General features: G+C 38.8%; 1 protein-coding gene across 2 annotated transcripts in view; it reads right to left on the bottom strand.

Annotated features, from left to right (window-relative positions):
- The window catches only part of LOC129732547 (ankyrin repeat domain-containing protein 29), a 367940-nt gene that overhangs the window by 22909 nt on the left and 327753 nt on the right, over positions 1-17278 (bottom strand). For both annotated transcript variants that reach the window (XM_055693512.1, XM_055693513.1), the window contains exons 4-6: positions 2905-3003; positions 2426-2524; positions 1883-1981 (exon numbers count right to left, since the gene is read on the bottom strand). In XM_055693512.1, coding sequence (XP_055549487.1) covers positions 1883-1981; positions 2426-2524; positions 2905-3003 — 297 coding nt within the window. The remainder of the gene's footprint in view (positions 1-1882; positions 1982-2425; positions 2525-2904; positions 3004-17278) is intronic.

Consider the following 17278-nt stretch of genomic DNA (forward strand, 5'->3'; position numbering starts at 1 on the left):
AAGAAAAAAATTAAAAAACCTTTCCCAATTTATAAGTGGTTTATGTTTGAGGATATATATATTATTGTATGCGAAGTTTCGTGGCTATTTACCCGTCTTTCCCGCGCGGATATCGTAATTTGCGCGATTTCTTAAAAATCTCTTGCGTAAAAGGCTACTGCGATGTATTTTTTCTATCTCATGTTTCGTCTATGTCACATTATACCATTAGGGGTACTGGGGGTAAGCCCGGCACTGAGAATAAGACCGTCACCCCTAGGGTTTTACTAGAAAACACTAATTAACTGTGTTTCGGAATATGTAAAGTGTTGGTATTTAATATTTTAGACATTTTAAGATACATCTAAGCCACCGTGAAACGTCAATCGTCAAAATAATAGACAAAACAAACACTACATCATCCGATGCGTAAAAGGATGTAATTTTTTGTAAGTGGAACTTAAGCTTTTATTCATTTGAAAAGACTAAAATAATGTTTCGTTGCTCTACAATTTGTTGCCTGTATTATTAGCAATCAAAAGAATTCGATCTGAGGTAAATTGAAGCAATAAATTGGCAGAAATACTCATTTTTAAAAAAATGTGTGCTGAGCCCGACATACCTTGAGGTTAGTTGGATGTTACTGACACATATTTTTCATGTATTACCGATGCCTCGCTGCTAAACAAACTAATAAATTGACTTGGAACCATGCACTCAAGCTCTTCTGTAGTTTATAAATGAATCCAAGCGTTATTAGAGGTATCGAATGTACCGAATCAAGTCACAAAACTGACCGCTTTCCCGGTGGTATATGGAATATGTTCCGATGTAGTCAATGTGATCCGGGTTCGATGAAACTAGTAATAAATATGATTTAAAGCGCCACATGATTGGTTTGCCGAGTATCATTTTTTTATTGTGTATACATAATGTTCACCGGAACTTATTCCGGCAATCCTTCCAAAACCAGCTAACCAACAACAACGAAATTCAACAATAATGTACAGAAATCTAAGATCTCTCATTTGACGGTCTCCGAATTCAAATTGGTTCATTTAATTCGAGTAAATTCATAAACAAACTTAGGTGCCGGTGTTACCCCCAAGGGGTGCCGGTTTCACCCGCACTGGTTACTGAACGTCGTTTTTATCTTAGTTCCAAAACTTCACTATTCCTTGTAAAATAACAGTTCGAAAGTACTGACAGTTTTCACATCTTGTTAAAATCAATCTGGGCAATGATTCTGTGAAAGAAATATAAACAATATTTGCCATCAAATCATACTAAAGAATCATTTTCCTAAGGGGGCCGGGCTTACCCCTAGTACCCCTACATTTTAAACATTCCCATCCAAAACCTTAAAAGATTACAAAAATTACCATAAGTTGATTAGAATGAAAATTTAATGAAAAATTGAATATTTTTATGTTATGGTCGTTCATAGTAATTTGGTTTAAATTTCTCATCTTCAAGTTTTGTAAGTAGGTATGTTCGTGATTTCTTGGTTTGTTCTGACATAGTTCTTATGCCATATGACCCTATTAACATTATTGATCAATTTTTTACCACAACCAAAGTTTTGGACCGTGATGGCTACATTCACTTTTACTAATTTATATGCTAGAATGACACCGTTCTTTCAAATACTAGCAGCGGAATCGACTCAGCAAGCAACGTGACCGTTGACAATATGTTAAATGTATGTGTGCGTGTTTGTATATATCACAAGATGGAGCAACGCTGTGTGAGTTGTCACACCTTGTCAAAGCACCGATGGTTCGTTCGGCTGGTTTGTACCGAGGAAACTCAACGCTCGGTCCCGAGATGACTCGGGGTGCAACATGCTAGAAAAATGTAATAATAAAAGGTGAAATAATGGAAACTAATTATAAATACCCACCTTCATGCAGGCATGAGCGTTGGCTCCGTAGCTGAGCAGCTCGCTAACCATGTTCTCGTGTCCGCCTTGACAGGCGACAAACAGCGGCGTACCACCATCCTTCGAATCCGGAAATCCAAGCGCGCACACACACACACACACACAAACACACAAAGAGGCCACCCCCGGTATGGTGGATAAGTTCCAGCGTTAAAGTCGAGGGAAGAAGCAAAAAAAGCAGAAGAAGAAAGTAAAAGGATTTAATTAAAAAATATTCATTTACACAATGTACCACGATGATGAGGTTGTGAATGACGGGGACTTGAAAACTTGCCATTCGGTTTTCTCTACCTGTACAGGCCAAACTCGTGGTGGAAAATAAACCCTTTTCTATACACTACAATATGACAGGCCGGAGCACTGCCGGACGGTGAAAAGTAATCTTCGAAATTAATATCGCTATTGGCCGGAAGAGTTGAGCCATGAACGGAAAACCGGAATTCCGAGGAATACTTTTCGCGCTGTCCTTTCTGGGAAAAACCAGGACATTCAGTTTCAACTTACCACCGAAGAGCAATCCACCGGTGCACCAGCCTTCAGTAGTATCCTTGCGACATCGACGTAGCCGCCTTGGGCTGCGAAAAATAGCGCCGTCGTTCCGGTCTGTGGAGGATAAAACCAACAACCGAGATTCTAAATTAATTCTCTAATGAACGAGAAGATCAAATTTCATTGCACATTTTTCGAATTCTTCGCTTCGCGCGTGTCCAAAAATAGCAAATAAAGTTAAGCTTGACCAAACAACATAACTCAGTGGGTTCAAGCAATTCCTCCGTTTGAAGCACTCTCGAGTTGGCTGAAACACTCAACTCATGACCATTCAAAGTCGAGAGGCCGCCCCTTGAGGAGTGTAGCTAATTTCCGGCAATTCAAAATTTGGCACTCTCCGCACCATCGTCGTCGTCGTCGTCGTTGTCGTCAGTCAAGTCTGGAGCGGCACGAAACAATTCCTCACAACAGAGAACCTGCAGCAATACACTTACCACTCGTCTCGCATTCGGATCTGCACCCTGTTCCAGCAGCTCTATGACGCAAGCGGTGTGTCCTCCTGCGGCGGCCAAAATAAGCGGTGTTGTGTAGTCCTGCAAACAGAGGAGAACCAAAAAAAAAAGAAACGTTGAAAAAAATGTCGCTTAAATTTCAACCCGTTTTCAACATAATGCTGATTTTGTGTATTTTTTTCTATTCCGGTGGCACACGCTTCATGGTAAGCGGTAACCTTCAGCCTCCAAGTACTTTCAAATTAAATTACGTAACAAAACTCTCAACAACAACAAAAAACGCTGAATCTCACCGTTCAGCTTCATCTCCTGCTCCCTTCGCTTCGCAGACTGTTGTTAGACTGTCAACGGCGACCATTCATGGATCCCCCGGCCGGGAAGAACGAAATTGGAAATATGAAGAACCCCGAGAGCAGCTCCCATTAAACATTTTAAATTATTCATAAAGTGCACAGAAAACAGCTCATCCCGGCACTGGGTTTCGCGCATTCTAGGTTGGCTGGTGGCTGAAGCTGAAACGGATTTTTTCTACTCTCTCTAATTCTGATGCTGGTTTAATTTTTTTTTTTTTTGGTTCAATTTTATTTGGAGGTTTAGTTTGGTCTAGCTGCGCAGCGAACGCGAATTTCCAAATCAGTTGCCACGAAGCGAGATGCTTGATAAATATCATCGAATGGCACGTTAATCGCATCGTTTGACCGTTTATGATTGTTGCGACAGTAGAGGAAAAATATATGAAACCGGTAAATTCCAATCAGTCTGGAAAATTTGATTTGTTTTTTCTCGGTAGTTCTTAACGAGAATCGGAAAACTATCCATCGTTAGTTGGGCGTTAAAACCAGATGCTCTATTAATAGACGTTCAATAATCCAATGAGCGATGATTCAGAAAATGAATTTTCAGGTTTGGATAATTTTGACATTCCACTCTTAGATCAGCATTTTGTAGATTCTGAAGTTTATGTAACTTTTGAAAAAAAAAGCCACGAAAATGGTCTTCAGAAAAATTTGGGGTTTTTGAAGGCAAATGTATTCAACTTTTTGAACTCCATTTTTTTTCAAATTTCACTCAGATCTAAGATAATAATGCGATAGTGCAATTGCGGCTGCGACAGAAAATATGAAATGAATTTTATTGTAAGCGTATGTTTTTTATTGCTAAGTCGATTGTTTCACAGTATTTGTTTCAACACGACTATATTCTATTTGAAGATTCGGTTTGACTTGATTTGTTCTTCGAATATTTATATAAAACAAATTCCTATTTGATAAAAAACGAGAAGAAGCATGCGATTGATTCGCAGTTTTCAGTGTACATCGTTCTATTTTCAGATACGTGTCATGAATTTCCACAACTTTGTTAATAACGCCATATTAATCTAATAGGTCTTTTTGTAATACAAGTGACTTCGAATTGAAACATTTCTTTTAGCACGAAAAGGCCATAATTTTTATATTTTAAAAAATTTGATAGGGTATCAGAGTGAGTGGTTTCAGAATTGGAATCTATGACAATTCAGCTAAATGAAATTGTGATAAATGCATACAATAAAAGTTGTCCCGACAAACAATCGTCCTCAAGTAGGGACGTGCCATGGTGGAACAAGAAGCTTGAAAGTCTTCGAAAAAATAGTCGGAAACTTTTTAATAAAGCAAAACGTACTTCAGACTGGGCTCAATATAGAAGAGCCTTAACTGAATATAGCAGTGTGAATCTATGTAAAAACTCCAGTTGTTTCTAGATTACAAAAGACTCTTGCCAAAGATCATACCGTTGAGCTTGGCAATCTAAAGCGTCACGACGGAATCTATACTAGTGGTCCTCGTGATACCTTAAATCTAATGATGGAAACGCATTTTCCCGGTTCTATTGAAAAGACGGTTTCAGCCATCTCTGATTTAGTTGAAATTTGTTCTACGCAGACTAGCTCTTGGTCTGCTAGAACGGAAAATACTGTATCAGATGTGGCGGATGCAATTTTTACGAGAACCAGGGTGGAAAGTGCTATGAGATCCTTTGAGCCTTTTAAGTCTGCAAGTGTAGATGGAATATTTCCAGCATTGCTTCAAAAAGGTGAAGCAATAACTAATTCCTTCTCTCATTGAGATTTTCAAGGCCAGTTTAAGGTTGAATCATATTCCATCAAAATGGAGGGTAGTAAGAGTAATCTTTATACCTAAAACTGGGAAGCGTGATAAGACGCATCCTAAATCATTCAGACCCATTATTCTTTCTTCGGTTTTGTTGAAGACAATGGAAAAAGTGCTGAATGATTTTATTCATACATCTTGCATGCAAACAAAACCGCTTTCAAAGTTCCAGTTTGCCTATCAAACTGGAAAATCCACTATAACAGCGCTTCATACGCTGGTCATGAAAATTGAAAAGTCACTTTCAGCTAAAGAAATTGCTCTGTGCTCTTTCTTGGATATTGAAGGTGCTTTTGATAATGCGTCCTATTCTTCAATGTCTAGTGCAATGAAGAACAAAGGATTTCACACGAGCATTGTTAACTGGATTCATACCATGCTTGGAAAAGAGAAATCACTTCTGAGTTGGGAGGTTCGTCTATTACGGTAAGGGCAACGAAAGGATGTCCGCAAGGAGGTGTTCTTTCGCCACTTATGTGGTCTTTGGTGGAGGACGATCTTCTCAAAAGCTTAGAAGCAAAAGGTTTCGAAGTTGTGGGCTTTGCAGATGACATAGTCATCTTGGTAAGAGGAAAGTTCAACAACATAGTTTCGGAAATAATGCAGGAGGCTCTGGAGTATACCCAATCTTGGTGTATAAAGGAGGGTCTCAGCATTAATCCGACAAAAGCTGTAATCGTACCTTTCACTAGAAAGAGGAAATTCAATCTAAAAACTCTCAAGCTTGGAGGAGTAGAAATTCCATTCAGTGAACAGGTTAAATACTTAGGAGTTATCCTTAATGCCAAGCTAAACTGGAATGCACATCTTGACTATGCAATCAACAGGGCGGTCAGTGCATTATGGTTGTGCTCCAAAACCGTTGGGAGAAAGTGGGGCTTGAGACCGAAAATGGTGATGTGGATATTCACATCTATTATACGTCCAAAACTGACCTACGCTGCGTTAGTGTGGTGGCCAAAAACCAAAGAGTCCACCGCTAGAACAAAGCTAGATAAAGTTCAACGACTTGCGTGCATTGCTATAACAGGAGCAATGAAAAGCACCCCGTCAAAAGCTCTTGATGCAATTCTTCATCTGCTGCCGTTGTACGAATACGTGCAACTAGAAGCAGAAAAGAGTGCCTTGAAGCTAAAAAGAACAAAAACTATCTTGTCAGGTGATCTTGTGGGTCACCTGACAATACTGGACTTTTTCAAAAGAGGGCCAGTGATGAGTATGAATGGAGACTGGATGGCACCTCAGGTTAACCATGATATTCCCTACAAGGTATGCGAAACGTCGCGTGCAGACTGGGAAGTCGAAGTTCCTGATGTCCGTCCCGGTTCAACGATATTTTTCACAGATGGCTCAAAACTAGGTACCAAAACTGGTGCAGGAATCGTCGGCCCTGGAGTTAATATTTCAGTGGCAATGGGACACTGGCCAACAGTGTTTCAAGCAGAGATTTTTGCAATCCTTGAATGTGCGAATGTATGTCTGACTAGGAAATACATACATGCAAATATTTGTATTTTCTCTGACAGTCAAGCAGCACTGAAAGCACTTGATGCTCATAAATGTGCATCCAAGATTGTCTGGGAATGTATTCTCACATTGCGACAGCTATGTCAAACAAACTCAGTAAATTTGTATTGGGTTCCAGGACATTGTGGCATTGGTGGGAATGAAAAGGCAGACGAACTTGCAAAACAAGGATCTTACTCACAGTTTATCGGCCCAGAGCCTTTCTGCGGTATATCAAACTGTGCAGTGAAAATGGAGCTTAAACGCTGGGAGGAACAAAAGGTGATAACCAATTGGTTTGATGTCAAAAAGTGTTCCCAATCTAAAAGATTTATCACACCAAACGAGAATCATTCGAAAAAGCTCCTAGAGCTCAACAAAAGAGCTCTTTGTACATACGTCGGCCTAGTAACGGGGCACTGTCCGAGTAGATATCATTTAAAGGACATTGGCCGGGTTCAGGATGATATTTGTCGCTTTTGTAATATGGAAAGCGAGACATCGGAACATCTGCTGTGCAGTTGTGGTGCATTATTTAAACGCAGATCAAGGTTTCTTGGCAGTGGCTGTTTACAGCCCAAAGAGATTTGGTCTTTGAATCCTGGGAAGGTGATTGGCTTCATAAACCATATTTCACCTGACTGGGAGCGTGTCGGTGCAGGTACCTGATCACTCAACAATAGTGGTCATCGTATTTTGCAAGGGGACACGTATAGCAATTGACTGGGATATTTATTACAAAAGTTCACATCAATGGACAACGTAATTCTAATTCTCTAACAAAAAAAAATCAGAGTTATAAGACTAATTTCCGTGAAAGATCTAGTGTAAAAATGGTATTGATAATTGAATTGATTGATTGATTTGGTGCACAAATCGATGCGGTTTATACGGACTTGAAAGCAGCATTTGATCGCGTTGACCACAAAATTTTGCTTGCTAAGATGGGAAAATTAGGAGCAGCTTCAGCTATCGTACAATGGTTAAGGTCCTATTTAGTAGATAGAACGTTATGCGTTAGGATTGGATCACAGCAATCTGCATGTTTCTCGAATTTATCGGGTGTCCCGCAAGGCAGCAATTTGGGACCACTGCTTTTTTCGTTATATATATAAATGACGCATCGCTAGTACTACTAGAAAATTGCCGCATGTTTTTCGCGGATTATGTTAAACTGTTAAAGATTATACGGAATATCACAGACTGTGAAGAGCTCCAGCGGCTAGTCGACATTTTTCACGACTGGTGTTCTAACAACTTACTAACAGTTAGTATCCAGAAATGTTGAATGATCTCATTCAATAGAAAAAAATGACCCTATACTGTATAGATATAGCATGTCTGGTCAAACTTTGACTAGAGTTAATCAGTTTCGAGATTTGGGTGTTACACTGGATGCAGCGCTATCGTTTAAACCGCACTATAATGAAATTATATTGAAGGCAAATCGGCAACTTGGGTATATCTTCAAGATAGCATCGGAATTTCGTGACCCACTATGTCTTCGTTCGTAGTTTTACTCTCTGGTACGATCAGTTCTGGAAACTAATTGTGTTGTGTGGTGTCCTTACAACGCAAACTGGATTGCAAGAATAGAATCCGTGCAGCGGAAATTTGTACGCTATGCCTTACGTTTCCTCCCATGGCGAGATCCGCAACAGTTACCGGCGTATGCTGATCGCTGCCAACTTCTAGGTATGGAAACACTGCAGCAAAGACGGTTCGAAGCACAGATTGTATTTATTTTCAAATCTTAACTGGTGAAATTGATGCCCCGAGAATTTTGCAGCAACTAAATGTGTATGCTCCGGAAAGGCCACTAAGACAAAGAAACTTTCTCCCTCTGCCACATCGCAATGCATTATATGGGCAACACGACCCCATACGCTCTATGTCTGCCAGCTTCAACGACGTAGCAGCACTATTTGACTTCAACATGTCGATAACAACGTTCAGGCGACTCCTCCGTCGACGACAATCCTAAGTGTTTTGTTTGTTAATATTTGTATTAGCCTTAAGATATTTTATCATTGGGACCACCAATGTGTCAAATGATTTCCAATCCAATAAAAATAACAAAAATAACAAAATATTATAAGAGCTAGAATAATTCTTTGATCAGTGTAACGTCTTCGGCAAAGTTGTGGATGGTAGTTTTTGAGATTTAAGAAAAAAAAAATATTAAATATTCTAAACAGCTCACTTTTTCAAAAATCTTTTCCTTTTATGACTGGTTTCTGCTGAAAACATTTTGAAATACGAAAGGCAGAATCACGAATGGCAGAATCACGAAGAGCAGGAACGGCAGAATCACAGCATTTTTAGCTTATGGTTATAGCGCCATTACTCGCTCTCTAAAAGGAACATGAATTAGGAAATATATTCGAGTTAAATATATGTTAAGAGTATGTGTATATCCCCTGTTTCTTGAGAAAAAATTATGGCTCCCTTCGCTTCCCTTGACTTACCATCCAATATTCCAATCTTGTGACGGACCCAAACTGCCACTGAAATCAAAACCAAAAATGCTTTGACCTTGAACGCCCGCAGCGACAGCGACGAAATGATGGTCAACCTTTTTGATTTCCAGATTTTTCACTATTGTCACTGTAACTTTTTCTGGGACGGCTTTTGTTCCAAAGCAACTCGACTCCGATCTAGAAATACTACCAAACGTGGGGCTCTGATGCTACCACGAACGCCTGTTTCTGTCAGATCGATCTGGGATGGCATTTCTCCTATTCCTGAAACACTTTAATGACAACACCTCTAGCACGTTATAATAAAACATTATTGTACTACTGGTAATTAAGAAAATGTACCACGAAGAACATAATTTGCGTATTTTTATAGTAAAAAAAATATCCAAGTTTAGCCAGTTTTGATAAAAAGAAGCGTGTTCAATTTCGGAAATCTTTGACAACACTCACCCCGATAACAGAAGATCTGAAAAGAATAGACGTTGAATATGATGTTAACTTGACACGCCCACTTTGTTCAAAATGTAGAAAATTTGGGATGGATATTGTATACACTAGTAGAAATACCCAACACAAAACAAAATAGGGGTCTACCAAAGACCCTATTGATACCCTGAAAAAAGCTGGAATTTATGAAATTGCATGCAGTCACTGTGATATGGTTTACATTGAACAAACTAAACGTCATCTAGAAACGTTTCAAAGAACATTTCGCAGAAGTCACAAAAGCAAGTAAAGTTTCAAAAAATGCTCCACCACATCTCTTCAAATCAAAAGTGGCTGAACATATTTTTAATGAGGAACATCCACCAACTTCGGATAACATTCTCCTGCTCCGCCCTGGTAATAATTTATGGAAATTAGACGTAGCTGAAAGTTTAGAAATTTATGAACAACACTCATCCACGCTTCTCAACAAAGACGCAGGTAACCACCCCTCATGGCTATTCAATCTTCTTTCCAAAAACCCTCGACATGGTACTGTAAACAACCGACCGCATAATTCACTACTTAATTCCAATTAGGAGGACTAAATTTCATTTTTTACCTACTACAAATGAAAAACAAAATTTACGCTTTACTCTTTACCAGTCCACATAAGCACTGATGATGACTGTATGTCGCAGTCGAAATACGTATTTGTACGGACTAGTTATATTTTTAATATTTACTTCTCAAATTTCTAGTAGAGTTCAATGGAAACTTATAATTCTTTTTTCTGATTCGTAGAAAATAAGTAGATCTGTCGTTTGTATGCGAGAAGCCGCCGCTTCCGACGGCGGGTCGGCGGCCGGCTCAGACTGTGGAAAACACGGCGGCTTTGTGCCGCCTCGGTTCCTTGCCCACGATCATGTGTCTTCGCTGATGATTTTTTTTTTATGCTAATTATACCTAACAAGCCGTTGAGATTAGTATAAGTTATACCTAACATCGAAAAAAAAATTCTCTCCGCAATGCACCTCCCACCAAAACTGGTTATTGCTTGCAACCAGTTATTTATGTCGAATTCGTTTTCGCGGTGTAGCTACACTCTGACTACACTTTTTAACTCGTAAATGTTTCTTTTCACTTTCCGGGCTACACTTTTTCTGTCTCTTACTACACTTTTCTATCCCGAAATACACCCGAATTAGTGGCAGAGTGTACTTTTGGGAGTTACCAACATATTCACACGTATGTGTTGAAACTGGTTTGTTTTGGTTCTCGTTCCATGTGGTAAAGTGTCAAGTAAACATTTTTCAGCACAATTGCGAGAAAGGAATATAAAATAGACACGAAACAAAAGGATGATGGCGATAATTACCAAAACAAAACAAATTGACAGCTATCCCTATTATTACGCATACCAATGCAACTACACTGAAAAATTTTTTTTAAGCCAAAAAGTGTAGTCTGGGACGGTGTAGTTACACCGCGAAGTCTGGTTACCAAATCGAGAGTAGCAGCTTTGGTACCGTGACCAGGATTCGCACCAATTTGTCATCACGCACTTGGCTATCGTGAGTCAGGTTTGGCTTCCAGTGATACTGCCTTTCGTGCCCTTCGAAATTCTGCCTTTCATATTTCCGCCTTTTGAAATATTCTGCCTTGCGTGTACGGTCATAGAATTTTGCAATTCATGATTCTGCCTTTCGTGCTTCTACACTAAATGCGAATTTCTTTATTCCACTGTGTGCGGGCAAAGCTGCCGAGGAATAATAAAACGTCATCGCCATTTAAAACGCAAGTAAGAAAGAGATGCCAGATAATTGTTTACGAACTTAGCACGTGCAGTAGTGGGTTGAAGCAGACAAATTTTACAGTGCGCTTCGGACAGCATGGCAGGTCAAAACTGGGTCAAAATAGAGCGAATAAAGAAGGTTTTTGACAGCAGTTAGTGCGCTTTCAGGTCAAAACGAGGTGAGCTGGTGGAATAAAGAAATTCGCTATAACACAGCCAGTACTTGAAAGGATCCTGGAAAATGATATCCACCATTTTAAAAATGGTTTCCATACATTTTTCTTGTCAACGGCCAGGCCAGGCGTAGCGCAATATAATACAATATAATCTAAGATCGGGGACAATCCGTACCAACCGAACCGTATGTAAGATGTAATATAATTCGTTGGGAGTGACAAGGCTAAGAAAGTACACTCCTTTGTTGACCAATCTCCTGGGATGGAACATATGTATTTCCTCCTCATGTTTGGGTTTCGAAACCAAGGATATTGCGCCTTTACTCGCTTTAACTGTCACGGTTGGAACTTGAGTACTAACTCTAGTCTAGATTATTTTAATTTATGCCTACGGTTATAGCGCCATTACTTGCTCTCTGAAAGGATAATGGATTAGAAAATAATAATTAAGGTAATGCCAAACGTCGTTTTTATCTTAGTTTCAAAACTTTACTAATTCTTGTAAAATAATAGTTTGAAGTACTAAAAGTCTTCATATCTTGTTGAAAAGAATCTGGATAATGATTCTGTAAGAGAAATATAACAATGCAAGTCCTACTAAAGAATAATTTTCCTTTGGGGGTCGGACTTGCCTCCAGTACCCTTAACATTTACCCATTCAGACTAATTTTGATTAGTCTGACGCATATTTAGTATTGTTAAATTCATGAATATGAGCAGAATCTAGTCAAGTTTTGGAAAGATCTTACCAATCTTAGCTTCCTATCTTCTAATCCAGAGAATATCAGCGAGTATTGCTTCAAGTACATCAAAATGGCTAGTGAACACGCGCTTGCTCTGAAATGCACAACACTATACAAAATCTACTTGGCCAAAAAAGCACTAATCTTTTGTAAATCTTCAGCAATCAAACCAAAATAATATAAACTTAAAGTAGAGAAACGCTGGTCACTAAAAGCACCAGTTTAGTTCCTTCAAGCTTCGATATCGCTCGACATCGTATGCTGGTGGACAAATAACGAGATTCTTTCGATCGAGCCGCCTTCACAATTCAACAATTCTATTCAACAATTCTCCTTTTCAAAACTTCAACTCTGAATTTTTTCGGGTAGTCACTAAAGGCTGGAATTTCTCAGTGATGCTGCTTCGTCATGAAAATTCGAAGCCGCGAGTCCAATGCCGTTGCTTTTTCTTCTGTCAGTTACTTCTTTAATAAACAATTAGCACAAAACACTTCACTTCACTTCGCGATTATACTTATAACTCACAAGGTCTTCCATATTATACAAATTTTCATCAAGCCTAACCTCCACGGGGTGCTGATCGGGTTACGAGTAACCTTAGCGTATGATAGCTGAGACGAGGGGCGGCATACAAGAGCGTCTGACCCGGAACGGACGGCTGCATCATGACGTTTAAGACGTCTGCCCCGTCGCACAGAATATACATTAGCCCAAATAATCCCAAAAATAATACGGAACGACCTAAGCGATAGAAAAAGAACAACGATAAAAAGTATCCCACATCAAATGGCATCACGGAAGAACGCTGTAGAAAATTACCTAGTTGACCTATCCTTTTCAAACTTTCAGACAATACAGTATAACGTATTTATTTATATTTATTTCATTCAACTTTAATGCCATAACCTCACTCTCACACCTCAACTCCCCTCATCAGGTTTTGTACAACATCTAGCTGTAGCTTTTTTTGTACGGAAACCCACTTTTACTTCATGTCCTCCTCAGATTTGACCTCCTTGATATGCTTTCGTAGTGCCTGCTTCATAACAACTCTGTGAGGAAACTTTAGGGCATATTCTTTTAGAGAAGGACCTTTCCGGTTTCCGAGCTATGATGGACCAGGGAAGTAAGTTATTTGTACAATTTTAGCCCAACCTATCTTACTGGTAGAACCAAAAAGAAGACTGGAGAGTGGGCTGTCCCAAAAAAAAATCGACGTTGAAAAAGTCAGGGAGCTCAGCCCTAAATTGAAAGATAATGTTATTTATAGCATTTTTGCAGAGCATTTTGACTTTCTAAAAAATTTTTTCAGGTTGCCCAAACGTGATTCATGAAAAAATGACTTTATCAAGCTACGAAACCACTCTTTAGCATTTTTTTTTCAAATCTGTTCGATTCCTACATTTTTCCATATTTTTTTATTTTTGTAAGGTTGTTTTTGAATATTTTGCATGGTTTTGTTCACCATCGCATTCAATTATTTGATTTGAGATATTGGCGTTTTTACATGTGATGGAAAACTATAAAATTTCTCAAAAATGCCACTAAAGCTCAGTAACTCCATTGCACAATAATTTCCTAAATAGTGTTCCAAATGTTGATTATAGCCATAAGATATGTTCGGAGAAGTTTCAGTATATTCAAAAATGCATCTTTTAATGAAGAAAGATGGGTGATCAATCCACCAATGAGTGAGACAAGAAATTTACTTTTCAATCAGAATAAAATGCAAAGTGTCTTCGACAAAGTTTTAGGTTTTCTTAAAGCGAGAAACTTTACCGAAGACATCATATTTCTACCTTTTACGTATTACGAGCAACATTGAGTTTTCTATTAGAGAGCACTAAAAATCACAATTTTCGTTCTAACTTATTTCGCAGATTTTTCCGAATTTTCAAACCTTCTACTAAGTTATCAGCCATCCAAAAATGCATTTGTCAGTTATTTATAGATAAACATTTCAAAAGGTACTATCTGCTTTCATCGTTTTTCCGGAGCGTCATTTCATTTTGGTAATGGTTCAGCTTCAGTAACTCTCCAAAGCGTGGTTTTCATTCAGAAGGCCAGAGTTATTTCTCCGCTATCAACTTGTGCAAATAACATGTCATAAAAGGTGTTTATTAAGTTGTGGTGATTGAATGAAAGTTATCGATCAAAAAATCGGTCAAAGCAGATAGGACCATTTGAAATGTTTCTCTAGATTTAACATATTTGTCAAAATGCATGGAAAACTATGCATTTTGACAAATATGTTAAATCACATATATAAATGCCAATATCTCAGCTCCTCGACAAGATATCAAGTATCTTTTTAGTAAAATTCCGTCATGAATCCCGCTTTACAATGAAAATTTCAGTTCTTGATCAAATTTTTTTTTATTTGTGTTTTGAAGGGTTTTATCTAAAAATTATTAGAAAAATTATTTTTCTGTGATGTTGAATTGGGCTCTGGGAGTCAAATAACTAGATTCAATGCTGAACTGAACAATGCAAAATATTCAAAAACTCCACAAAAATAAAAAGTACTAGCTGACCCGGCAAACTTCGTCCCGCCCATTCTTGTGTTTAGTTGAATAATTTCGAATATTCCAAATTCATTGCTTTCTCTTCTTGCGATGTGTTTATTAGGGTGGGGAATCGTCATATGCAAAAAAAAAGAAACTTGATAGCAGAAAGCCAGAACCAAGTTTTTTTTTTCATTCTATTTGGAGCCTTGCCTTCAGTACATCAGCTCTATTCCGAAAATACTTATATTGGGTGGTATTCAGTTATTGTCGTTGTTTTCCAGAAACTGAAAGTGGTCATCTTCGAATTCAAGATGGTGTCCAGGGTCAATGCTTGGCTTCTATACATTATTTCGATTACGGAAATATTCATATGTAGTAGTATTCAGCTATTTTCAAAAAGTTGCCATCTTACAATTCAAAATGGTGTCTGAGGTCAATTTTTAGCTCCATGCATCATTCTGGTTGAAGAAACACTCATATTGGGTGGTATTTGGTCACTTCAGGTTATTTTCCAGAAACCGGAAGTCACCATCCTGGATTTTAAAATGGCATTTGGAGACAATTTCTGGCCCCTGAGCGCATTTCTGGTTCAAGAAACATCCATAATAGGTGTTATTTAGTCATTTTCGGCTGCTTTCCAGAAACCGGATGTCACCATCTTAGAATTCAAAATGGTGTCTGTGGTCGATTCTAACTCCTGTGTATCATTCTGGTATCGAAGCATATCCTAGTGGATGAAAATCGGCCATTTTTGGCTGTTCTTCACAAACCGGAGAAAATGGTATTTGGAGACAATTTCTGGCCTTTGAACGTCATTCTGGTTAAAAAAAAAAAACACCCATATTAGGTGGTATTTGGTCATTTTCGGCAGTTTTCCAACCACCGGAAGTCGCCATTTTAGAACTCAAAATATTGTCGGAGGTCGATTTGTGGTTTCAGTGCATCATCTTGATTTCGGAAATACCCATATTAGGTGGTATTTGGTCATATCTCGCTGTTTTTCAGAAACCGGAAGTCGCCATCTTGGATTTAAAAATGGTATTCAGAGACAATTTCTGGCCTCTGTGCGTCACTCTGGTTAAAGAAACACCCATATTGGGTGGTATTTGGTCATTTTCGTCTTTTTTTCAGTCACCGGAAGTCGCCATCTTACAATTCAAAATGTTGTCTGAGGTCGGTTTGTGGCTTCAATGCATCATAACAATCTCTGAAACACCCATATTTGGTCATTTGCCGCTGTTTTTCAGAAACCGGAAGTCGCCATCTTGGATTTTAAAATGATATTTGATATTGTTTTCATCTTAAATTTAACAATGGAATCTGGAGTCGAAAATTGTTCTTGCTCTCAAAAACCTCAACATTTGCTTTATTATTCCTCGAGATGTGCAGAATTTTGTGTGGAACTCCTTCTTTCAGAAGAGGGAGGGGTGTCGAAACATTATAGACATCTTTGTTACCCCTAAATATATTCACCTGCCGAATTTGGTTCCATTTATTTGGTTAGTTCTCGAGATGTGCAGAAATTTGTGTTTCATTTGTTTGGAACCCCTCCCTCACATAAGAGGGAGGGGTGACGAACCATTATAGACATACTTATTACCTCTAAAAACATTTACATGCCAAATTTGGTTCTATTTGGTGGATTGGCTCTCGAGCTGTGCGAAATTTGTGTTTCTTTTGTATGGGACCAGGCCCGGATTTGAGGGGGGGGCAAAGGGGGCAAATGACCCGGGCCTCCCGATTCAAGGGGCCCCCCCTAGTCCTGGGGCTACCTTTTTTTTTGCTCGTCACCTTCCAAAACGTTACCTCTAAATGTTTCAAGAAAAGAGGGCCTCACAAACAAATTTGCCCCGGGCCCCCCACCGTCTAAATCCGGCCCTGTATGGGACCCCTCTCTTTTAAAAGAGGGAGGGGTGTGAAACTGTTATGGATATATTTGATACCCCTAAAACCATCCACCTGCCAAATTTGGTTTCATTTACTTGGTTAGTTTGAGATGTGCAGAAATTAGTGTTTCATTTGTATGGAACCCCTCCCTTTCCGTAGAGAGAGGGGTGTCAAACCATAATAGTTATATTTGTTACCCCTAAAAACATCCACCTGCCAAATTAGGTTCCATTTGCTTGGTTAGTTTGTGAGATGTACATGAATTTGTATTTCATTTGTATGGGACCCCTTACTTCCAAAGAGGGAGGGGTCTCGAACTATCTTAGTCACCTTTCTCGGCTCCTAAAACTCCTATATACAAAATTTCACACCGATCGGTTCAGTAGTTTCCAAGCCTATATGGAACAGACAGACAGACAGAGCTGCATTTTTTTATGTATAGATATGGAAAAAATTAGGAATCGGACAGAATTGAAAAAAGTGTAGGTTTGTAGCTTAAAAAAGTCATTTTTTCATGAACCTAGTTTGGGCAACCTGAAAACAGTTTTTTAGAAAGTCGAAATGTTCTACAAAAATGCAATTAATAACAATATTTTTCAATTTAGGGCTGAGCACCTTGAATTTTTCAACATCGATTTTTTGGGACACCCTACTGGAGAGCCGTGTTCGATAAATTCCTGGTAAAG

The sequence above is a fragment of the Wyeomyia smithii genome, chromosome 3, assembly GCF_029784165.1.
Source record: "Wyeomyia smithii strain HCP4-BCI-WySm-NY-G18 chromosome 3, ASM2978416v1, whole genome shotgun sequence".
NCBI lineage: Eukaryota > Metazoa > Arthropoda > Insecta > Diptera > Culicidae > Wyeomyia > Wyeomyia smithii.